Source organism: Temnothorax longispinosus, chromosome 1, assembly GCF_030848805.1.
Source record: "Temnothorax longispinosus isolate EJ_2023e chromosome 1, Tlon_JGU_v1, whole genome shotgun sequence".
Taxonomy (NCBI): Eukaryota; Metazoa; Arthropoda; class Insecta; order Hymenoptera; family Formicidae; genus Temnothorax; species Temnothorax longispinosus.
Window position 1 is genome coordinate 13,836,119 of NC_092358.1, and position 24,725 is coordinate 13,860,843.

Below are 24,725 nucleotides of genomic sequence, written 5' to 3' on the forward strand. Positions count from 1 at the left end.
GACGTCGAGTTCGAACGCGCGTTACATAAATTATCGCGAATCGCGGGTCGAACGCGAGGTGAATGGAAAAAATTGTCGCGAACGAAGGGACGAGAGTCGTCGCCACGCTCGTTCTCTTTCTCTCGACGCGTCGCGTCGGGGACGGGCGGGAAAACCGCGAGACGAAAGGAGGAAAACCGCGCGAGACGAGACCAAATTGGGAAACGACGAGAGCGAGCGCGACGCCGAGTTCGAACGCGCGTTACATAATATATCGCGAATCATGAATTACAGGTCGAACGCGAGGTGAATGGAAAAACAATATAAAGAATTGTCGCGAACGAAGGGACGAGAGTCGTCGTCTCGCTCGATCTCTCTCTCTCTATCGACGCGTCGCGTCGGGGACGGGCGGGAAAAAAAACCGCGAGACAAAAGGGTGGGGAAAAACCGCGCTAGACGAGACCAAATAAGGAAACGGCGAGAGCGTCCGCGACGCCGAGTTCGAACGCGAGGTGAATGAATGAAAAAAAAAAAAATCTATTTTCGCGCGTCGATCGAACGACTAGACGATGAGTCATCTCCATCGATTCCGACGAGTCGGGAAAACCACGTGCTGCCCGTCGCCCCGCCGCGGGATCGAAACGACCTTCGGACCGAGAGTTGAAAAACAAAAAACACAACGAAACGACGACGACGGGCGCGCGACACACCCCTCCCCCCGCGAAACGAACCGTCCCGGAACGCGTCGTTCTCCCACCCATCCCTCTCCGAAACGTTCGGACGAGCGACCTCGAACGAGTTCGAACGAGTTCGGACGCGCCCGAACGCGCGCGCGCGCGCGAGCGACCGACGACGATGAAAAGAAAAGAAAAGAAAAGAAAAAAATTAAACGAAAAAAACGAACGAAAAATATCGGCCCGCGATTATCCTAAACCGCCGTCGGTAACGGCGCGAGCGCCGCTCCGAACGCCCTCTCGGAAAATGCCCAAATCCCCGCTACGAGCCCCCGTTGGCGGCCCTGACGCACCCAACCTTCCGTCAAGTGTTCCCCTCGCGTCGCTCACCCCCTCTCGCCCAGTTTTCGCTTCCCCCCGCTTAGCCCCCCCTCCGATGAACCTTTACACCGTCCCTCGACCCCCGCGCCCACCGCTTACGGCGCTCCCCCCGCGGCAGCGAAGCCCCCCCCGACCCCGCGTAACCGCAAGCGAGATCCCTGGGGCAAGAGTATATATTACCTCCCTACTTACGTTTGTTACCGCGTATGAAATATTAAAGAAAAATTATATCGTTTTTCATTTTGGAAAATGGTCTTCTTCCAAATTTATAAATAATTCTTGTTTTAAAAGAAAAATTTAATTAATGACATAAATGTGTTTATATATAATATGTATAATAAACGTGTACAATAAGTAAAATAATGTGTATAACAGTACTTATAGCATAAATGTTTTTATAATATATATACTTAATAAACGTGTATAATAAGTAAAATGCTGTGCATATAATAATGTGTATAGTAAAGCAAAATATAAGCTAAAGCTAAAATAATCCATTTATTTTTTTTTTTTTTTTTTTTAATACCTACGAATAACTTCTATTTCGAAGTTTGTAAGTTGATCTAATTCTTTTATGTCAAACTCTACTTTATTACGAACGAACTCTTCGAGACAGTCCCGGCACTGATGTGCTGGTCGTATCCACATTAAATTTTTATTACACAGGTTACAATCGATTTTACTGTCTATACTTAACCCATGCAAGGGTGAACATATCAAATGCCACCCTGTTTTTCCTTGAAAATTTCCGGGTCTGTCTCGCATGTAACATTCTTCACAAAGTCTTCCCCTCGGGTAAGAACGCTCGACGAAACACATTTCATCACTTTCAGTTCGTATACACATGCTCCTCAAAAATATTTGGTATGTTTCTTCTCTGTAGTCAATCGGTCTCACTCCGTCTATTGGTCCGTAGTATTCGTTCTTCTCCTCCTCGCTTCTGTTATCTATCTTTGGTCCTTTCATTGTCTGCTGATTATTTTAAATTACTATTAATTGTTTTTACTAAATTTAAAGAAAAGAAAAATTATTAACAAAGTTTTATTTTATCACCTTGATTCTTTCACTGACTTATAATTTATACTTTCTTTGATATAGCTTAAGCCGTGTCTGAATTTGGACTGACTTACATTTACGAGCTGTCCCTCGGGCAGCTTTCTTATCTATAGTGTAAACTGATTCTTGCAAACCGAAACCTTAATACCTATTGTTGTTTTGAGGATTGTATTTAAAAGGAAGCAACAACACCTTCTTAAAATACTTTCGTAATTTATTTTATATCACAATCAAACAAACTAGAAGCTTTCGGCAGCAATGTATGTTCTGTCGCGCGATCCGTGTACTCAGATGTCTCCAGAAGGAAAAAAAAAGAATGTCGCGCACGTTCACGCACGAAGCTGGCGCAGCAGTCGTTGTAGGGAGCGATCCAACCGCTCTCTATAGTGTTCATATCTGAGCGCCATATTTAACACTCCCTCCCGCTCATATATGTACATCTTCCGGACCTTTCCAACTTGACTACTCAGTAGTTCCTGCAACATAAGAGAATTATAATAAACAAAGAATTTAAAGTTTATCAGTTATCATTACTTTCGACATTCATAATAGAATTTGTTAAAGAAGCATGTAAGTTAAATGCCAAGGGTTTAGTAAATACGTCTGCAATTTGTTCTTTCGATTTTATCCAAAATACATTCACGAAACCCATATCAACACACTGTCTAACATAATGTTCTTTCAAATCCGGTATATGTCTTAGTTTATTGCTTCCGCTAACTTTCGAGCTGTATTCTGCCGCTTTATTGTCACACCACAATTTCATTGGAAAGAAATTGTTAGTGAGTATCACTTTCAAAGAATTGTTCAGTGACATTAATTCCTGGCAAGCATCACTCATCGAGACGTACTCAGCCTGACAAGTAGATAGTGCTACATATTTTTGCTTTCGTGTTCGCCATGTAATTGAGTCACCAAACAATTTAATAACAAAACCACTAGTCGTTCGAGATTCTTTGCAATCGGCAAAACTTGCATCAGAATATGCTTGTAAGTCGTTCGATCTTCCTAAATAGTTCAATCCTAGCGTTCGAGTTCCCTTCAAATAACAAAAGACTTGTTTGATCATTTTCCATTCGTTTTCTGTCGGATTGTTTTGATGTCTACTTAGTATATTTACCGAATAACTAATATCCGGTCGACTAGCGTTTGCTAGATATAGTAACGTTCCTATAGCTTCTCTATATGGAATATTTTCAATATTACTACTTTCGATAAATTCTTCCAATTGTTCATTTTCTTCCCTATGCTTTCGCTCGCGATTTGCTACCTGATTAGTAATCATTGGCGTTCGTTTCGGATATAATCCGTCAAATTTAAACTTTCGAAGCATTTGATCAATGTATTTTGTTTGAGTCAATTTTATTTCTTTTGTTTTTCGATTTCGAGTTATTTCCAGCCCTAGAAAAACTTTCGGTTCTTCTAAATCAGTCATTTCGAATTCTTCCATCAGCTTTCGTTTAATCTCATTGAGTTTTTCTACATCATTACTTGATATAAGCATATCATCCACGTATAAAATCAAAATCAAAAATTTTTCTTTTTGTCGCCAAGTAAATAGACATGGTTCGTTTTCGTGGGATTTCAGACCAATTTTTAAAGCAGCTTTCGTAAATCTTTCGTTCCATAGTTTTGGACTTACTTTCAAACCATACAATGCTCTTTCTAATTTGCAGACTTTATTTAATCTTGTTTCTTTCGAACACTGAACTCCTTCCGGAATTTCCATATATATATCATCGTTCAATGTGCCATTCAGAAAAGCAGTTTTTACGTCCATTTGGCATACTTCCAGGTTATATTTATTAATGATTGCAAGCACTGCTCGGATCAGAGGTAATCGAGATACAGGTGCATAAGTTTCTTGCAAATCATAAACATTTTCATCTTTAAAGCCTCTGATCACGAGCCGAGCTTTGAATCTCACTTGATTGTTACTTTCTATCTTTCTTTTTAATACCCAGCGTGAGTCAATAATGTTTGGCTTTCGATTTCCGTCTTTCGCTCTTGGTCTGTCCACCAGACTCCAGACGTTATTTTTATACATTGAATTTAACTCTTTATTGATTGCTTCAGTCCATTCGAGTTTTTTCTTTCGTAGCCATTGCATCAGCATAGGATGCTGGATCACCGTTAAGGTTTGCAATCATAGCGTAAAGTTTGTCTGCTGTAGATTTCTCCTTTTCAATAATCACCTTTTTTGGTCGTCCTCTTTTCCGTTTAGCAACTCCCTCCAGTTCTACATTCAAAATCTCGTTCGATTTGTCTTCGTTCGATTGACTTTCGAGATCAAATTCAGAGAACCATTTACTTGGATTTATTTCCACATTGACATTGTCCCAATTATTTATTTCGTCCTTCTTATATTTGTCTCCAAAAACAATTCTTTCGTTAAATCTAACATCTCGACTTTCGTACAGCTTTCCATCTTCAGGTTTCAGCAATAAATAACCTGTGTCTTTGTAACCCACTAAAATCGTTCTAAAACCTATAAATCGAAATTTCGGCCCAACCTTCCGTTGCACTTTCATATAGGCTAGGCATCCAAAGCGCTTTATCTGATTTAAATCAACTTTAATGTTTGGATTAAATTTTTCTAATGGAGAAATCATATCGTTCGATACATGTGGTGTCCGATTATATGCATATACTGCTGCGCTCAATGCTAAATCCCACATGTTTTCAGGTAGTTTCGCATCGTACATTAGCGTTCGAATCTTTCGTTGTATAGTTTGATTAAATCTTTCGGACGTACCATTATGCTGAGGGGTATCTGGACAGGCCAACTGATGTTCGGCTCCAAGTTTTGTTAACACTTCAACAGTGTACCCACCGGTATATTCTGTGCCTTGATCCGTTCGTAAATAACAAACCTTTGCGTCCCTTCTCAAAAAGTTTCGAGCACTCTTCACAAATGATTCGAAACAGTGACCTGTCTCGTCTTTCGTTTTCATGGCATATGCCATACCAAGTCTCGAATAGTCATCAATAAAAACAGATATGTATTTATATCCTTTGGGATGAGACAAAGGACTTATCTTTCCCATAACATCCGAATGAATCATTTGTAAAGGTTCTTGCGCTCTAGCACGTGTCGTTCGAAAAGGCAGTTTGTTAATTTTTGATATTAGACAGACTTCACAATTTTTAATACTCTCGTCGAATTTACATTCTTTCAAACCTTTAATCTCGGGATGTTTAGTCTGTAATTTCTTTAAATACTCAAGAGACGCATGACCCATTCGTGCATGCCACAGCATGGCTTGGTCGTTAATTTGTTTATTATCACTTTCGAATTCTAAGTTACAATTTGGATTTTCCTCCAATGTATTTTGATCAATTTGTACTATATTTCTATCTCTTACCGTGACATCAAAGTCCGAACAGTTTCTTAAGTTTGAATTTACGATCACGTTTACAGGTTCTTCCCTTTCGTCACTTTCTATCGTTTCATTATTCTTACTTTCGTTTTCTAGATAATTTCCCTTTTCTTTCGCCATGCTTCGCGTTATCACGTATGCTTTTACTCTATTAGGTTTAATTTTTGTATGTTCTGAATTATTAACTTCGACTTCTATGATCCAGAATGGTCTTTCGTATATACCAGTCAGCAATGATTCGTTCGATTTGGGATCATATATATCTATGCGTTGATTATCTAGATAAATGCTTAAACCCTGATCAACAAATTTTCGCAAGGAAATCAGATTCTCGGATAAATTTTCGGCCCATATAACTGTCTAAGTTTAATAGTTTGTTTTCTTTCGTTTTACACACAATATCACCGACTCCCTCCGTTTTTAATATTCCTTCTTTCGAGTTATTTGCGCATTTAATCTTATCAGTTCTTTCGTCAAAGGTTTTAAATATAATACGGGAATTTGTAAGATGCTCGGTTGCACCGGAGTCAGCTAAAAACCTGGCCAATAATTTTCCCTTTTCGCATACAACGTTCGTTCTTTCGATAACATCCGTATCTAGGTCAGAGTACTCACCATTAACGTTTAAGGCAATTTTATCTTGCTGATCATTACTGTTCGGTTGTTTTCCTCCACGATTGTTTCGATTCTGATTTCCTCTTCCCCTTTTATTGTTAAATCGACCTCTTTTCGCGTTCGAATTGTTTTGATTTTCGTTCGAGCGTTTAATACCTCCGCGATAATTATTACCGCCTCTACCCCTTCGATTACCACGATTTCCTCGATTATTATTATTATAATTTTTATTTTCGTACCTTTTTTCTTTCGAGTTTGCCAACCTCTTTGGACATTGAGCAGCTCTATGTGTCACGAACTGTCTGCATTCATAGCACATTTTGATGTTCGTCCCTTGTCTTGGACAGTCACGTCCCAAATGTCCAAACTCGTCGCAATTAAAACACTTGGTCGTGGTCACCATGGCACTTCCGGACGCTTGCGTTCTTCCAGACTCACTCTCTTCCTGTATTATAAAATTTTTAAGACTTTCATAAGACAGCGGTTTGTTCTGCTGATGCATGTTTAGGAAATTCAGATTTTTAACATCCGGTAAAGCTTTCGATATTGCATTGTAGAACGAATCTCTTACTTCATCATCGGTCAAAGGTTTTACTTCCGGCAAGCTATTATACATTCTAACTATATCTTCAAATCGATTCCAGAAAGCTGAAGCCTTTTCCTTTCCCGGATTGTATTTAATACTATATAATTTTTCCCGCAGGTTCATAGTAGTTAAATTTGCTTCACTTAATTTCAGTGTTTTAAGTTTTTCCAATATTTCTTTCGGTTCCTGAATTTCGCAAACTTTCGAGTAATAATTCATTTCTAAACGTCCGATTAATCCTTCGCGAACATCATATTTTTGTTGTTTTAGAACACTTTCGCTAACATTCGATCTCGTATTTTCGTTTTCATTGCTTTCATCAATAATGTGTAATAGATTGAGAGAGCGTAATTCAGATTTAAAGAAATCTAAGAAATATTCAAATCGTGTATGTGTATTTAATTTGTAATCTCTATGCAATTTGGTATTTCTAGATTCTAAGAAGTCTTTCGCAATACTTTCGCGTTCTTTAAATCGTTTATCAATTTCATTCAAAATTAAAGAATTTACATGGTTAATTTCTGAATTACTATCTAAGCTTTGTACTTTCGAATTTGAATCACTTACGGTTGTAGATCTTCCGGGCATGTTTGGAAGAGAACTCGTTCGAGTGTCTTTCATTTTTACCTCATCCAATTTTTCTCTCATGAAGTTTTTGGTTTGATTACCATATTCTACTAAACCATCATACTCTGCTCGAGTGGATTTTATCAGATCATTCATTTCCTTTAGTTTTTCTTCCATTTCTTCTTTCGATTTCCTTTCGGCCTCTTTCAATTTTTCCTCGTAACTTTCGGTCATTACTTTCAGTTTATCCTCGAATTCTGTGGAATTTAAAAAATCATTATTCTGATTTTGTATATCAAATATATCATTTTTCTGAGTGTTATTCAGAAAGTCTCTATTAAATAAAATTTTATGAGGTTTTATTTTCTCGATACTGGTAATTTTTGGGGTACCTTTCATTACATTTTTCATTTCTTTCGACTCCATCACGTATTTAGATAACGCGATTTCATTTGAACTTTCGATTCCTGCAAATTCTTGATCTTTCAAAAACACATCTTTCAATCTTTCGGTCTTTTCTTCCTCCTGATTTTCTTTCGATATGCAGTAGGGAAGATACAATTCTTCTCCTGCTGCATTTAGTTTGGTCAGCTCTTCTTCCAACAGTTTTAGCTCCATTTCTGAGGCCTCGGATTTTTCTGCAATTTATTGTACAATTTTATAAGCTTATTTTTGTAAAATTAGACACACCAGAAGATACATATTTAGTATCATTGGGTCAAAATATTGTTTTTATGACAGCTGTTATTTCTATTCTCTTGACCGAACACAAGTCAATTGAACAAAAAAAAACGAGTCAGTACTATGGCATCCGAACACAAGATAACCACAATACTTTCTCAGACTCATATAACTAATTACCCTCTTAACCGAACACAAGTTAAATAAGTATTAGCGAGTACATGCTTTAAATTATTTAAAAATATAAAAACAATAATAGTACCGATATCTTTTTTAAAACCACTCTCAGTGCTAAAGCAAATCTTGGTGTTGTCCAGGTGCACCGTCACCTTCTCATTTGCAAAATACTCTCTGAATCCCAGAATCTCTTCCTGAGTTTTCATGAAGAGGATCAGGGTTGATCGATCTAAAATGAGCAAGGTGTATATTAGTTTGGTTAAATTTATTTCAATTTGCTTTTTATTTAATTCGTCTTTCAATTTGCACTTTCCGTTCGAATATTAATCTTTCAATTTTAACTTTCCGTTCAAACTAATCTTTCAAATTTTCGTTTAATTACAAACTTTCAATTTTCTTTCCGTTCAAATATAACTTTCCAATTTAGCTTTCCGTTCAAAATTAAACTTTCAATTTTTCGTTATTTATTTGAATTCAAATTTATTAAATAAGTATGTATACATGTACGTACATACGCGCGCGCGCATACGTACGCTCTTTCTCATCCATATATATACACATGTACATATACATATACATGTGCACACGCATATGCGTCCATATACGTGTGTAGCATTATTGCCATACGGCCGCGTCCACTACCAACCGCACACATACACACACACGCGTTCACGAGTTCCCCTTCCTTCGCACACTTGCGGCGCTCGGCTCCTCGCATCGACCTGATCGATGTTTCGCGTACATATATATATACACATATACATGTATGCGGCTGCAGGCTACGGCTCTGCCTCGTGCGTTTGTTTTCGTTCTGTCTCTCTCTTTCTCTCTCTCTCTCTCTCTCTCTCTCTCTCTCTCTCTCTCTCTCTCTCGCGCGCGGCCTAGTACCTCGAGCGCGCGCCCGCTCAAGCCTGTCCCGGCCAGCGTTTGTTTTCCCGAGAAGAGACCATTGTTCTTTTGACTTTCTTTCTTTCCAACGCGTGATTTTATTCTTCCGACGCCATTTTCAATCTCTATGCTTTCGATATTTCGTTTTCTTTTACCGTGATTTTATATTTCGTGCAATCACTTTTAACGCTTCTTTCGTTCACTGTTGCAACAATTTAACCGCGTTTCACTTCCGATTTCAATCTTTCGATTACCGCTGATTTTACACTTTCGAAAAACTATCGGTGTTGTTTTTAGGGAAAACTGTCGCGTGCAAACTAGAAGCTTTCGCGTGAGATATTTTACGTTCGCTCTTCTTTCTAAATTTGTTAAACACGCACTCCCGAATTAACGCACTTCTTTCGACCGTTCACTCGCGTATAACACTTTCAAGACAGTTTTCCACTTACCCGCCTTTTTATCGGCTTTCGATATTTCCATGGCCTCAACTCCTGCAGCCACGTCCTGCACCGTGGAAGCTTGCTGGGTCTCCATAACCTTTTGAGGATTGTATTTAAAAGGAAGCAACAACACCTTCTTAAAATACTTTCGTAATTTATTTTATATCACAATCAAACAAACTAGAAGCTTTCGGCAGCAATGTATGTTCTGTCGCGCGATCCGTGTACTCAGATGTCTCCTGAAGGAAAAAAAAAGAATGTCGCGCACGTTCACGCACGAAGCTGGCGCAGCAGTCGTTGTAGGGAGCGATCCAACCGCTCTCTATAGTGTTCATATCTGAGCGCCATATTTAACATGTTGATTTCTTAAAGAATTTAGAGTTTATTATTATTTTTTTATAATCGCGGATATAGGTTTTGAGTTTCATTGTGGATAACTGTTTTTTCTTTTATTTCAATCTCAGGAGCAGAGCAAATAATATTACTTGTATGTTGTTGTGAATGTAATGTATTTGTTTCTGAGTTTTCATTTTCTGTTATTACTTGTGTTAATGTTGCTTGTGTTTTAATTGTTTCTGATGACTCTTGTTCTGAGAATGTCTGATCTTTTCCTTTCCGTGTTGTTCCTCTTGCTAAATGTAACAGCAAATTCGTCACTGAGTCCCATAGCGCTCCAATTAAATATATTGACCATCCATAAATAGTATGAAGTGCATAGCCATGTATGATGGTATCCACTATTAATTTAGTTGTTCTTATGCAGAAGTATAATCCAATTACTCTTGCACTTGCATTGTCGATGGATAGAAACGTTCCCCAAATTTTCTTCCAGGTGTTTTCCGTTATTTTTTCCAATGAATTTTCATCCAGAAGGTGAGAGAGTGATATTCCTTGTGTTAATACTGGTTCTCCTTTTACACCGCGCGCCATTGTGTTTAAGATTCCATTCCTTTCCGCTGGGAACATTATTTGATCCCTTAAATTTTCAAGTTCGCTATTAGTATAAATACCGCTTGCTGCCAATGGTCCAGGATCATTATATTGCCACGTAGGTTTACTGTTCGGTTTTATTATTGCTGGTGATTTGCTGTATTCCAAAATTGGTGTTATTCGATACCATCCGTCATTTAAAAGATACATTGTTGGAATTATTCGGCTGCATGTATTCTGTGTTCCTGTTTTAAACAAGATGTGAGTCCTTGGCGCTAAGAAATATGTTTCATTTCCTTTAAATACCGGTAATTGTTGATAACATTCCTGCGTTTGTCGATACTTAACGTCCACCGGAGTGCATTTAATTATATGTACAACTTCTCCTGAGATCACTGCCATATATCCGGGTCCTTTCATAATTTGATACGCAAAATCATCTGGAGCATGGATCGCTAAGCTCAGTGCATTCTTCATTACTTGTCGTTCCAAGTTGCAGCGTTGTGTTAATACATCTGTGCATAAACGGTTCATTTGTGTGCGTATGTGTCTTTCTACATAAATAAATTTCGAGTTTACATAAGCAAAAATATCTAAATTTTCTACTGATATATGGCGCTTATGCGCAAAAGATTCTCCTTTTTTAATTTCTAAAATTACAAGTTTTGGATGTTCTGTTTTAATTAACGTATATCCACAAAGAAGCTCTTCCCCCATTTGTGTTAACGCAAAAGTTACGTCTTTAGTTGACAAGGAATAAATTATTTGCAAATTTTTATCTACATTACTAACCATCTTATTTGCTTTTCCTTCATATAATACATCATAATGGTTGAATTTACAGTAATCATTGGGTATTGTTTCCCAGAAAGTATACTTTCCTTCAATATCTAAACAATTTCCATCTGAATATTGACAGGTTGTTCCTGTTTTTAAATGTATCTGATTTGTTTCTATATTAGTTACTGCTTGATGAGAATTTAGACTAATGGTTATTATTCCTTGCACAACTACATTTTGCCATGTTCCATAAGGATCTGAATATTGCGTTCCAAAACATTGTCCGTCTGTTGTTACTGATCCTGCAAAAGTGATTGGTCGCGACGTTGTGTGATTTACTTTTAACCCATTGATTACATTGTTAACGTTTATAATAAGTGTTCCGGTTTTATGCATATTTTTACATTGATCTACCGTCGTATCGATAATATATTCCGCTTGTGCATTAGTTACTGTCGCAATATGTGAGTGCATTCCGCAGTAATAAATTGTTCTCGAAATCGAAATTTTACATTGAATTACATGGATTGTGTCAAATTTCGCAAGTTGTAATAGTTGAATATTAGTTTCTTCTACATGTGGTTCCATTAACGGGATGTTACATTCTTCTATTTCCAATAACGAGATAGTCGTCACATTGAAGTTCGATGTTCCGCAATCGTACCCGATGATTCCATATATTTGTTGAATGTTGAGAAGCAGGGTGATTATTGGGATTATCATTATCATCTTCATCAGGATCATCTTCATCTGTATTAATTACAATTTAAGAGAAAGAAATTTATTAGTATATTATCCTATAAGATTAAAAATGTTGCGCGGTACACCTTTAATCTTATTTACATTTTCATTTTTCTGATTTTATTTGAATGAACAATTTTTGACTTTCCTTTAAAAAGGAGTTTAATATTTCCATTAGGTAAAATATCCGTTATTATATGTGGACCGGAATATTGGTCTCCTAATTTACCTTTCTTTGGTTCATTTAAAAGAAAAACTTGATCATTTATTTGAAAGGTTTGTGGATTAATCTTTTTATCATAATAAATTTTGATTTTAATTTTGATGCAATTAAGCATTCTCGAGCCAATTCTTGTAGATCGTGAATATTTGTCATTAATTGATATAAATAATCGTCATATGTCTTTTCTTTTCCAATGTCATTAACAATTTCACTGGATGGTTGTCTGGCTGTTTTTCCAAATACCAACTCATATGGAGTATATCCAGTAGATTCATGAGTGCTTGTATTATATGAAAAGGTAGCATATTCTAGTAAATCATCCCATTCTGTAAATTTATTCACATATTGTTTTAAATATTCAACTAATATTAAATGTGACCTTTCCAAAGCTCCATTTGCTTGTGGATAAAAGGCAGTTGTTCTATATTGTTTAATTTTGAATTGTTTAGTAAATCTTTTCATTAAATTACTCATAAAATTTGTGCCTTGATCAGTCAAAATTATTTTAGGTGCTCCGAAAATGCAAATAAAATATTTCAATAACGCATCAGCTACTTGAACGGCAGTTATTGATTTTAGAGAGATAGCTAGAGAAAATTTTGTGAGATGATCTTGGATTGTTAGGATATAAGAATTTCTCTTTGTGGTTTCAGGTAATGGTCCGACTATATCCATTGATATTTTTTCGAATGACGAAAATGGTGTGTCAGTGATTAACATGGGTTGTTTAGTTTTAACTCTAATTTTTTAATTTGACATTGCAAACATTGACTAATATAATTTTGAATGTCAGCTTTAATGTTTCCCCAATAAAAATTTTGCCTGATTCGATTATAAGTTTTGGTTATTCCTTTATGTCCCCCGATTTTTGATGAATGAGCTTCTTCAATAATATCTTTTCTTTTTTGAATTTCCGGTATTATTACTAACCCATGGCATATTATTAATTTGATTGAAATTCCAAGCAATGTTTTTCGAATTTGATTTAAAATTTCTTCCCATTGAATATTATCTATTTCTTTTGTTTTTGCAACATTTATTATTTTAATTGAGTTTTCTTTTACTACTTCTCGTAATTTAAATGTAAGTTCAATTAATGTTTCTCTTCTCATCTTTTCTTTAACATCTTCTTTACAAACCAAAATTAAATGAATTTTATTTCCCCTTCTAATGATTTCAATGTTTCCTGATTTACTATGTTTAATCTTTGGTATTAAATTTTGATTTTGAAGTTGTTTCGATCCTTCGTCACAAGGTTTACCATTTGCAGTTAGGAAATATAAATAATTTTCTCTTCTCATAAATATTTGATCACGACTATTTATTATACTGTGTTTCTGTCCTCGCGTTATTATTTGTTTTTCGGTTCTGTCTAATGTCTCGTCTGTATTCGTAAGTTCGTTGAATGTTGTGTCTATATCTTCCTCACTGTCGCTGTCTCGCTCTTCTTCACTTCGTTCTACCTCTTCTTCTTCCTCGGAGTCGTCATCGTCAGTAACTTGATCTTCCTGGTCGTCTTTCGAGTTGTCGTCGTTGGTTCTTTCCTCTGCAATTTTCGTGTGGTCCTCGCAATGATTTACATGCGTAGGCTTATTTTGATAATTCTCATAATTTTCATATTCCCCTGTTAAATTATTTAGTATTTCTAAAAGATTAGATGGTATAGCTATTTGTGAATTTAAAGTATTTATATTTTCATTATTGCTAATTAAAGAATTCATGTCATCATTGTTAATGTTTTCCAAGGATGTTTCTATCTCAAATGTTTCGTTCTGAGTGTTATTTATAATGTTTGATGATTCTAAAGGTGTAGATTCATTAATATTTATCTGATCTATTAAATTATTGTATGTTTCTAAAGATTCATTATTATTTATTTGATTTATTGGATTGTTTTGAATTTCTAATGATTCGTTAATATTTATCTGATCTATTGAATTATTATGTATTTCTAAAGATTCATTATTATTGATTTGATTTATTGGATTATTGTGTATTTCTGCATGGACTATGTGTTCGATAAACGGAGGTTCTTCTAATTCCTTCTTAGTGAAGGGTATGCTTTCTCCTTCTGATTTTTCTGCATTACGTGTTTGTATTCCTGTAACTACCGGCTCTGGTTCCTCCATCATCATTCCCCTTCTTGGCGAAACTGGCAAAGGTTTAGGATTAGCATTTCTTTGTCTTGCTTCATCATCTTCTGGGCACTCTTCAATTTCATCAAATGAAGGATGTATTGGAAATATATTTGTCACAGGGTTTCTCGATAAAGCATCAGCATTAGCATTTATTTTTCCCGGTTTATAAATTATTTCATAATCATATTCAGTTAATTTAATTCTCCATCTCGCTAATCGTGAAGTGGGATCTTTCAATTTATGAAGCCAGGTTAATGGTTTATGATCGGTTATTAATTTAAATTTTTTACCATAAAGATAAGGCCTAAAATGTTGCACGGCGTAAACTATTGCTAATAATTCTTTTTCAATTGTAGAATAATTTTTCTCAGCTTCATTTAATACCCTTGAAGCGTAACTTATTGGTTGATCTTTCCCTATTTGTCCTTGACTTAAAATTGCACCAATTGCAGTTCCAGATGCATCGGTTGTTAAAAGAAAAGGTTTAGTAAAATCAGGATATTGCAATATTGGTTCATGACAACGGTCTTATTGCGTGTAAATTTAAGGAAGTTCTCGAAAGTATCATAACGATATTAAGTCAAGAATTCGAGATTACGCAGAGCGACGGGAGCTGTTTCGTAGGACTGCAAATAGATCGCGATCGAGAAAGAAAGTCGGTGTTTATCCATCAAAGCTCGTACGTCAAGCGTATTCTCAAGAGATTCGGTATGAGTGAAGCGAAGCCCCTGGCTGTGCCAGCCGATCCTCATGTAACCCTGTGTCCGGTAGACGAGAATGAGAGTGTGAGAGACGTGCCCTACCGCGAAGCTGTAGGTTCATTGATGTTTGTCGCGATTGTGTCGAGACCCGACATCGCGTTCGCGGTAAATAGTGCTAGCAAATTTTTAAATAAGCACGATCTAAGTCACTGGCGAGCTGTGAAAAGAATTTTCGCTTATCTAGTCGGTACAATAAGTATAGGCATCGAGTATAGAAACGGCGGAAGCGAGTCAAAGTTAGTCGGTTTTTCGGACTCGGATTACGCGGGAGACTTAGAAACCCGCAGATCTACGACCGGGTACTTGTTTAGTCTCGCGAATAGACCAATCACGTGGTCATCTCGACGTCAGAAAATGGTAACACTGAGTACTACAGAGTCTGAGTACGTCGCCGCGTCGTCCGCCGCGAAAGAGGCTGTATGGCTGCGAATCTTGTTAGATGATATCGGATGTCGTGATAGCGCTACTATCTTGTACGTAGACAACCAAAGCGCTATAAAATTAGCGAAAAATCCCGAGTTCCATGAGAGGACCAAGCATATCGACATTCGATACCATCACATTCGCGAGATGATCGAAAAGAGCGAAATTCGAGTCGAATATGTTCCGTCAGAAATGCAAAAGGCGGACATACTAACGAAAGCGTTACCAAAGGAAAATTTCAGGCGTCTTCGTGAAAGCATGGGCATGTGTAAAGGTGTGCACAAGCAGTCAAGCGGCGGAAGTATTGAGTATGCCTGACGAGTGTGTGCATGTATGTATGTGTCTGATCATGCGCGCAGCGAACGGTCCCGAAATTGCACGAGTGTGTCGTCATAGAGAGCCAAGCGTCTTCCGAGCGCGGCGTTACCGGTCAGTTTTCTCGTCATTCGTCACAAAAGCTGGTCGACATAATAAAAGCACGATCGACATAATAAAAGCATTTACTTATACACAAGGTGTTCCTTTCCTTACTATCCCGGCAAGCTATCTGCACAAGGTCGCGGAATCGTGTGCATCAACATCAAACATAACTAAATACCAGGTATTCAATTTAAAGAGGTCAATACCGATCTTTTGCCAGGGTCGACTGGGAAAATCCTCTTTAACAAAAGGCTCTTTTAAATTCGATTTTTCTTCTATACATTTTGTACAAAGTTCTACAACATTCTTCAGTTGTGAGCTTAAACCCAGCCACCATATTGATTGTTTCGCTCTATCTCTACATTTATTTATGCCAAAGTGACCTTGATGTATTTTAGAGTGCATCTCTGCTTGTAACGAAAGAGGAATAACTATTCTAGAATTATAAAGCAAAAGGTGATCCACATAGGAAAAGTTATCTCTTAACTAGTAATATGGTAATAAACCATCTAGTAATTTATTCTTTTGAGGCCATGACTTCAAACAATAATCTGTAAGAGTCTTGCAAATAAAGTCAGATTCTTGCTCTTCGCGTATTTTATCTAAGAGAGTCTTAGTGGCAGGTAAATTGGCAATGGTTAATTTAACATAGCAGTCAATTTCCTCGGGTAGATTATCCTTACTTTTTCCAACATCGTCTACTAGGCTTCTAAATAAACAATTTGCCAGGACTAAGTGCTTGCCAGGTACAAATATAACAGAATAATTATATCGCATAAGTATCAGTCTTATTCTCTGAAGACGCAGTGTTAGTTCATCTAAAAGCTTACTTTGCAATATTTGAAGTAATAGTCTATGATCTGTTTCGAGGATTACATCTATACCTATAATATATTCTTTAAAATGTTATGTTGCGTAGGCCAACGCTAAAGGCTCCTACAGACAGGACGCGTCAAGCGTCAAGCAGCGAGCAGCAACCCAATTGAACCCAATCAGTGAGGTGATATCAGCAGTGGCGTAGAAAATATCGTCTCGTTGATTGGTTACTGCTCGCTGCTTGACGCTTGACGCGTCCTGTCTGTGGGAGCCTTAAGGCTTCCTTCTCTATTTGACTGTATTTTGTTTCCGCCGAAGAAAGAGTCCTAGAAGCATATACAACTATTCTTCTGTTGCCCATCTCATCTTCTTGAATGAGAGCACCTCCTAACCCGTAACTAGAAGTGTCAGCCTGTACAACAATTTTCTTATTATGATCAAAATGGGCTAAAATAGGAGCTTGCAGAAGTTCTTTTATTCTTTTGAATGCTAGCTGTTGTGGTTGAAGCCACACGAAATGAACATTGTCTTTTAATAAACTGTTTAGAGGTTCTAACACTGAAGATTTGTTAGGTACAAACTTACTTACATAATTGACCATACCCAGAAAAAGCAATAATGAACCTTTATCTGTTGGAGCAGGAAATTTTATAATGGCTGATACTCTGTCTGGTAAAATCTCAATTCCCCTTTCAGAAATTTTATGTCCCAGAAATTCTATTTCTTTTTGCTCAAAAATACATTTATTTTTATTTAAAGTAATTCCTTCCTTCTTCAATCTATCGAGGACTTTATTCAATGTTTTATCATGTTTTTGTTTAGTTTCAGCATGAATTAGAGCATCATCTATATGCACTATCACATTGGAAATATCTCTTAGCAATTCTATAAACATTTGTGAAAGGTATTCTGGTGCACAATTTATACCAAAAGGCAATCTAGTGAACATAAACCTTCCAAAAGGCGTAATAAAAGTAGTAAGAGCTTGGCTATCTTCGTGAAGCTTAAATGAAAGCCTGCTTGTGCATCTAATTTAGTAAATATTTTTGATCCTTTTAAGTTAGCTAACATAATATCGACTTTAAGAATTGGAAAATTAGCCCTTTTTACATTGTTATTTAATTTAGAATAGTCACAGCAAAGACGAATACTATCGTTATTTTTCTTTGGGACAACTACAATAGGACTACACCAATCGGTAGGAAAATCTACCGGTTTTATTATGCTTTTTTCAACGAGTCTATCTAATTCTTTTTTTAACTTGGGTTGCAAAGAAATAGCTATAGTTCGAGGAATTGATTGGGAAAAGGGAATTGCTCCTTCTTTCAAATAAATTCTCAATTCTTTTTTAAATTGCCCAATACCTTTAAATAATTCTGAAAATTTTAAACATACCTCTTTTGAAAGTTCCTCTAGTTTTATTGCATTCATTTTGCTTATCAATCCGAACTTCTTAATTTCGGGTTTGCCTAACATGCTTCAATCCTTGAATAACGTAAACCCTAGCCTTGGCCTTGCAAGTCCCGGATGGTATCATTGCGTTTCCCGGGGCCCCCTCTCGATGTGCCGAGAGGGACGACCGTGTGGTTTTAGCCGGTAGGCCTTGCATGTAGTATCGTGGGCGATGTACATGCATGGAATCCGGCACTCCCCTCACTCCTCTCCCCGGAGGGTGAGGGGGTCTTCCCCCTTGTCAAACGGGGGGCCACTGGGTGCGTGACTGGTTGCCGGGTAGCGGCTCTCCCCGACCGCCACAGTGGTAGAAGATTTCCACACGTTAAAAAAAAAAGCCTTGGCCTTGCAACGTTGGTCCCATAAAGTTACATCAACGTAACCTGTTACTGATAGACTTTTGCCATTTGGTCCTAAAATACTTTTTGAAGATTTAACAATTTTGTTATAAAAACGTTCCGGAATACAATTATTCGCAATACAAGTTATGTCCGCGCCTGTATCAATAACAAAATCTAACTTTATTTCTAATTCAGAAATTTTCATTTTAACCTTAAAGTCTCTATCTGTTGAACTATCGTTAACTTTACCCAGAAAGGCAGGACTATTGTCATGACTAACAGCATCTTCTTCTTCCTCGACGCGATGGACCTTCTTGGAACAACATTTCTTATCCCAGTAGCCTAGTTTGTCGCAATTTCTGCATCTTGATTTGAGTGCTGGACATTTCTTGAAATCCGCATGTCTTGCTAGGCCGCATCTCGTGCACTTCTGTTCCTCGTTGTGCGCAGATTTACCATCTCGTGATTGAAAAGTCATCTTTTTCTTCTGAGAAATTTTATTCACCGTATTTGTATTTACAGTTTCTTGCCTGATGGCTTTACTTTCTTTTGCCTGAATTTCTGCCTAGCGTACCATTTCTATTGCTTTCTCCACCGTCAAATTTGAGGTTAACTGCAACCGTTCTGATGTACGTACATCCCGAATACCGATCACAATACGATCTCGTATAAGCTCTTCCTTTAATGGGCCATACTCACACGTTTCTGCTAGAGAGTATAATGCCGTGATGAATACGTCTGCAGGCTTGCCTTCCAACTGTATACGAAAATTGAATTTATATCTCTTGAACACAATATTTCTTTTTGGAGAGAAATAATCATAAAATTTTTTCTTAACCGCATCAAACGTTGTGTTGGAAGCCATGGTCGGCATAACTTAAGTTAAAATTTCTTCAGCCTTCTCGCCCATAGTATAGCCAGAGAGAAACCTGAGAGAGGCCATCCCGGCATTTTTCGTCAATTTTTCTGTGTCACATTTTCCGACGCGCCGCCTGAGAAAGTGCGTATCAACTACGTCGTTTCGCTCGGTAACCGCACATGGTTTGCGTCCGTGCTAATGGTTCGTGTCCGAACTAGCCAGTTAGAGGGGATATGCTGCGGCCGCGGCGCACAGTGGAACCGTTTGCGCGAATCGCGGAAAAAATTATGTTACTTGTAAAATATGCAATGAATGATCATAGAACCTTTCAATGTTGACTTATAAAAATTGCAAAAGTGTATATTTATTAAAAATTAATGATAGGAACAAGTATTTGATTGAAATTAAATAAAAATTCAATTTACATTTAATTTACGTATAAGAGCAAAGTAATTCTTGCGTCAATCATCGCTTAAGTCTAAATTTTTTTGATGTGGTTTACTTCTTAAACTAGTTATTAACGGATCGGATGACACGAGCATCATATGCATAACATCTTCATTTGTAAACAGACGGCTACATTTTCTACTATGATTAAGTCGATATCGTTTATAGTCCTTATTTCTTGCCTCTTGAGCTTCTTCCGAGAATGTCCCAACAGGTAATGCTGCATTTTCCGAGGCATTTTCTATAATTTCCTTACCGTGAAGAAGAATTTTATGAACGGTAATTGGCATAAAGTACCAAGAATATTTTTCAATAAATATTTCCGCTGCCTTGTACGCATAAGAACCGAATTTTTCTGAATTTATTTCTTCACCACAATTAATCGTTTGTAATATTGTGGAAAATCTTCTGATCAATTTCTCGTCAACTCCAGTTATTTCTGCTGTGATTTTTGGATCAGCAAAAAAATCGTCGAGAAGTATTTCCGTCATTAGATGATCCGGAACCTTGTTTAACGATGTCTACCCTCAGTCCAAGTTTATTATAAAAAGCGTCTTTTGTATTCTTTTTTTTGTTTCTTCTTTTTTAACGCGTGTTTCTGGCGTTGTTGACCACTTATTCTTGAAAGACAAATTGTAGGCAATATGTAATATACATTCCATGAATTTGATTCGTGCGTGCAAGGGTGACATTCCTAATTTGAGTGCTTCTTTTCTTTGTTAGACCTTTTATTAATTTCTGTTAAGTTGTTTATTTGAGATGGTTTGGAACCGCAAATGAACCACGAAGATGATGAAGGCGTGTGGGTTACAGCTTGAGCTACCTTACCGTCTATCATCGTAAATATCATTTGATGATTTATTTTGAATGTGGTTCCGAACTTTTCTATTTCTGTTTCTCGTAATTGAGCAATTTCGTCATCCATACGTTGCTTTTCACTTTTTATTTTTTCAGCAGTTTTTCTTGTGTATTCAAATTGTATTGCTCTGCAATATCTCGTTGAAAAAGGTCGATCATTATTCCAAATAATAATATTTTTATCGTAAAATGAAGTAAGACGTATAAGGGCATCATCTGTGACTAATTCTTGATAGGAGATGGAAAAGCTTTTCATGTCTTGAAAGGAGAAAGGAACGCAACGGATAATTGTTGTTTCGAGTGCATTGTTGCTGCAAAAGTCTTTTATAACAATTGGCACTAACTAGTCACAGATGGTGCCCTTACGTCTTACTTCATTTTACGATAAAAATATTATTTTTTGGAATAATGATCGACCTTTTTCAACGAGATATTGCAGAGCAATACAATTTGAATACACAAGAAAAACTGCTGAAAAAATAAAAAGTGAAAAGCAACGTATGAATGACGAAATTGCTCAATTACGAGAAACAGAAATAGAAAAGTTCGGAACCACATTCAAAATAAATCATCAAATGATATTTACGATGATAGACGGTAAGGTAGCTCAAGCTGTAACCCACACGCCTTCATCATCTTCGTGGTTCATTTGCGGTTCCAAACCATCTCAAATAAACAACTTAACAGAAATTAATAAAAGGTCTAACAAAGAAAAGAAGCACTCAAATTAGGAATGTCACCCTTGCACGCACGAATCAAATTCATGGAATGTATATTACGTATTGCCTACAATTTGTCTTTCAAGAATAAGTGGTCAACAACGCCAGAAACACGCGTTAAAAAAGAAGAAACAAAAAAAAGAATACAAAAGACGCTTTTTATAATAAACTTGGACTGAGGGTAGACATCGTTAAACAAGGTTCCGGATCATCTAATGACGGAAATACTTCTCGACGATTTTTTGCTGATCCAAAAATCACAGCAGAAATAACTGGAGTTGACGAGAAATTGATCAGAAGATTTTCCACAATATTACAAACGATTAATTGTGGTGAAGAAATAAATTCAGAAAAATTCGGTTCTTATGCAGCGGTACAAGGCAGCGGAAATATTTATTGAAAAATATTCTTGGTACTTTATGCCAATTACCGTTCATAAAATTCTTCTTCACGGTAAGGAAATTATAGAAAATGCCTCGGAAAATGCAGCATTACCTGTTGGGACATTCTCGGAAGAAGCTCAAGAGGCAAGAAATAAGGACTATAAACGATATCGACTTAATCATAGTAGAAAATGTAGCCGTCTGTTTACAAATGAAGATGTTATGCATATGATGCTCGTGTCATCCGATCCGTTAATAACTAGTTTAAGAAGTAAACCACATCAAAAAAATTTAGACTTAAGCGATGATTGACGCAAGAATTACTTTGCTCTTATACGTAAATTAAATGTAAATTGAATTTTTATTTAATTTCAATCAAATACTTGTTCCTATCATTAATTTTTAATAAATATACACTTTTGCAATTTTTATAAGTCAACATTGAAAGGTTCTATGATCATTCATTGCATATTTTACAAGTAACATAATTTTTTCCGCGATTCGCGCAAACGGTTCCACTGTGCGCCGCGGCCGCAGCATATCCCCTCTAACTGGCTAGTTCGGACACGAACCATTAGCACGGACGCAAACCATGTGCGGTTACCGAGCGAAACGACGTAGTTGATACGCACTTTCTCAGGCGGCGCGTCGGAAAATGTGACACAGAAAAATTGACGAAAAATGCCGGGATGGCCTCTCTCAGGTTTCTCTCTGGTATAGCAAAGAAGATTAATCTTCTCCATATCCTGTCTACTCGACATGTTCGCTACCCAAAGATAACGCATAAAGCGTTTTATCCAGATTAACCATAGCTCAGGTTTTAGGAAATCAAAAGGTGCAGGAACTTGAATCCCATGTAATGGTTTAGCTTCTTCTGTCGCCATTGTTCAATTCGCGAACTTTCGATGGTCTGGCTTACCAAGAATGCGTCTATTTCTTTGTCAAGATCTTTGACAATCTGAATCTTGTCTTGCTTTGAGGCAATTTCACTGAATCTACCACTTCTGACACCATGTAGTGGTACTGAGGGCAGTAATAATTATCAGGCTCGAGTGAATATAAGTACGTGGCTTTATTCTTGTATCTCTACTTAAGCACGCTACGCTTATTGTGTGTGTACCGCCTACGCAACGCCATCTCTACATCAGTCTTACAATTAGCGCGTTCCCAAACCCATCTAGTTCACACAACAGATGAGATATTTACAGGCGCTGAGATTAACAAAGATTGATGTCGCGGTAATCGGTATTATATCTACAGGTATTGCGTATGTACAGTGGGGAGCATTAATGAGTTCCGTTACCCGGTGAGCTACGGTGCAGAGCGGTGCAGGCGAGCACGCTACGTTACCGTCACGGTCGATAAAAGGTTCAAATACAGAACCGCGAACGCGTAAAAATGGTCAGTCACGCTGTATTGCTCGCGCGTGCATTTGATTAAAAAAACATTTTTAATACAATTTGATGCACACAATTAATACGTATTACATACAATATAACAATCATAGATGATTATGTAATTATAATTGTATTGTGCATCTGCAACTATTATTCCACCGACTAAGTATGTGTTTACTGGAATAATATAATTATAGATCATATGATAATTATAATTACAACATACCCTTACAAAAAAGTATTACTAGCTGGTTAGTAATAAATACTTATTTTGTGTATTAATAATACTAAAATTAAGTATTTATTAGTACTTGAATTACTGTGATCCAAGTATTGCATAGTATTTTATTACTGGTCAGTAATTTATGAAAGTAGTATTTAATACAGGACGAGTATTGAATACTTAGTATTAAATTTCTGATGAGAAAGCATTTAATACTAGGTGAAAAATACTTGTGTAATAAATACTTGTGTTGAATTACTGATGAGTATTTCAATGTTAGTACTGAAGTACTGAACCAAGAATTCCATGTGTAATAAATCATTGGCCAGTATTTTAATATTAATACTCAAGTACTGAACTGAATATTTCATGTGAAATTAATCACTGACCAATACTACAATTTGTATAGAAACATTATAATGGGTAATTCCTGATAATATTATGGAAAAGAGATAAAAGTAAGGCACAAATACATTTTATATGAAGGTCTGTACTAATTCGTCGTGATAAAAGTGTACAAGTTTTGAAATAGTACTGAGGATATCATTTTAATATCCAATTCAAAATTTTATTATTTTTTTTAAACTGAATTTGTTTCTTAAGATAATTTTTGAAAAATTATATATTTGCGCTGGTTATGACACATGTAGACTATATATAACACTTACATCAAATTAAGAAGTAGTCTACCACGTAAGGCAGTTGGCTCACGATCCAGAGGTCCCGAGTTCGATCCCACCAAGGTAAGTGTGTTTTTCAAATACGAGAAAATATTTATAATTATAGACTGCATCTTAAGAAACAAATTTAGTTATAAAATAGTAATAAAATTTCGAAAAAAGATAATTTTTTTTTATGCCGGGTAAATATCGAAAATCGAAATATCGGTGAGTAATTCAATACTAAGCACCAGTAGTTCTGTGTAGTATTAATCACTACCTATAATATTTATCACTACCAGTATTTTCTCAGTATTTCCCAAATAAATATTGACAGTATTAAATCACTGAGATTTTAAGTATTTAATCAGTAATACTTTTCTGTAAGGGTAATTACCTATAATTATTCTATTGCATATAAAAAATTATTTCGCGATATTTTATAATTTTTACGATGTCGTATTATTTTCAGTATCTTATTTATAAGTAAATAAAATATTAAAATTAAAAGCTAAGTAATGTTACGGCCAATATTCCGAGCAATATTAAAGTATTAATAAAAAGCTAGGTATATATACATTTTGAATTGTAATTATCGAGTCAACGTTTCGACTTGGTCTTTCTCAGGGCATTACATTCAAACTTACAAGTGATATAAATAAAAATAATAATAACTGTTGAAGTTCACATTATCAACACTGAAAATTATAGTCATCGCCGATGGAACGATT

At 36.4% G+C, this 24,725-nt stretch overlaps 2 protein-coding genes across 5 annotated transcripts in view; one reads left to right on the top strand and one right to left on the bottom strand.

The window, feature by feature from the left end:
• Positions 1-24,725, top strand: part of LOC139809977 (odorant receptor 13a-like) — a 602,938-nt gene that overhangs the window by 571,577 nt on the left and 6,636 nt on the right. The gene's annotated exons all lie outside the window — the stretch shown is intronic.
• LOC139809887 (uncharacterized) lies at positions 2,404-9,482 on the bottom strand. Of its 3 annotated transcripts, none has more exons than XM_071773133.1 (5): positions 9,434-9,482; positions 7,631-7,876; positions 7,239-7,495; positions 6,325-6,530; positions 2,404-2,566 (listed from the first exon to the last, which is right to left on the bottom strand). In XM_071773133.1, the coding sequence occupies exons 1-5, from the start codon at positions 9,462-9,464 to the stop codon at positions 2,557-2,559; spliced, it is 750 nt and encodes a 249-aa protein (XP_071629234.1). In that variant the 5' UTR covers positions 9,465-9,482; the 3' UTR covers positions 2,404-2,556. The 3 variants fall into 3 exon arrangements, with proteins under 3 accessions (XP_071629234.1, XP_071629244.1, XP_071629253.1); XM_071773143.1 differs by lacking the exon at positions 9,434-9,482 and adding an exon at positions 8,249-9,402; XM_071773152.1 differs by lacking the exon at positions 6,325-6,530.

Coding starts and splice junctions, on each gene's coding strand:
- LOC139809887 (XM_071773133.1), bottom strand. CDS start 9,464: ATGGAAATATCGAAAGCCGATAAAAAGGCGG. Junction 7,496..7,630: donor AATGAAAAATGTAATGAAAG/GTACCCCAAAAA, acceptor TAAATTCCACAG/AATTCGAGGATAAACTGAAA. Junction 6,531..7,238: donor TGCCCGGAAGATCTACAACC/GTAAGTGATTCA, acceptor TTTATAATACAG/GAAGAGAGTGAGTCTGGAAG.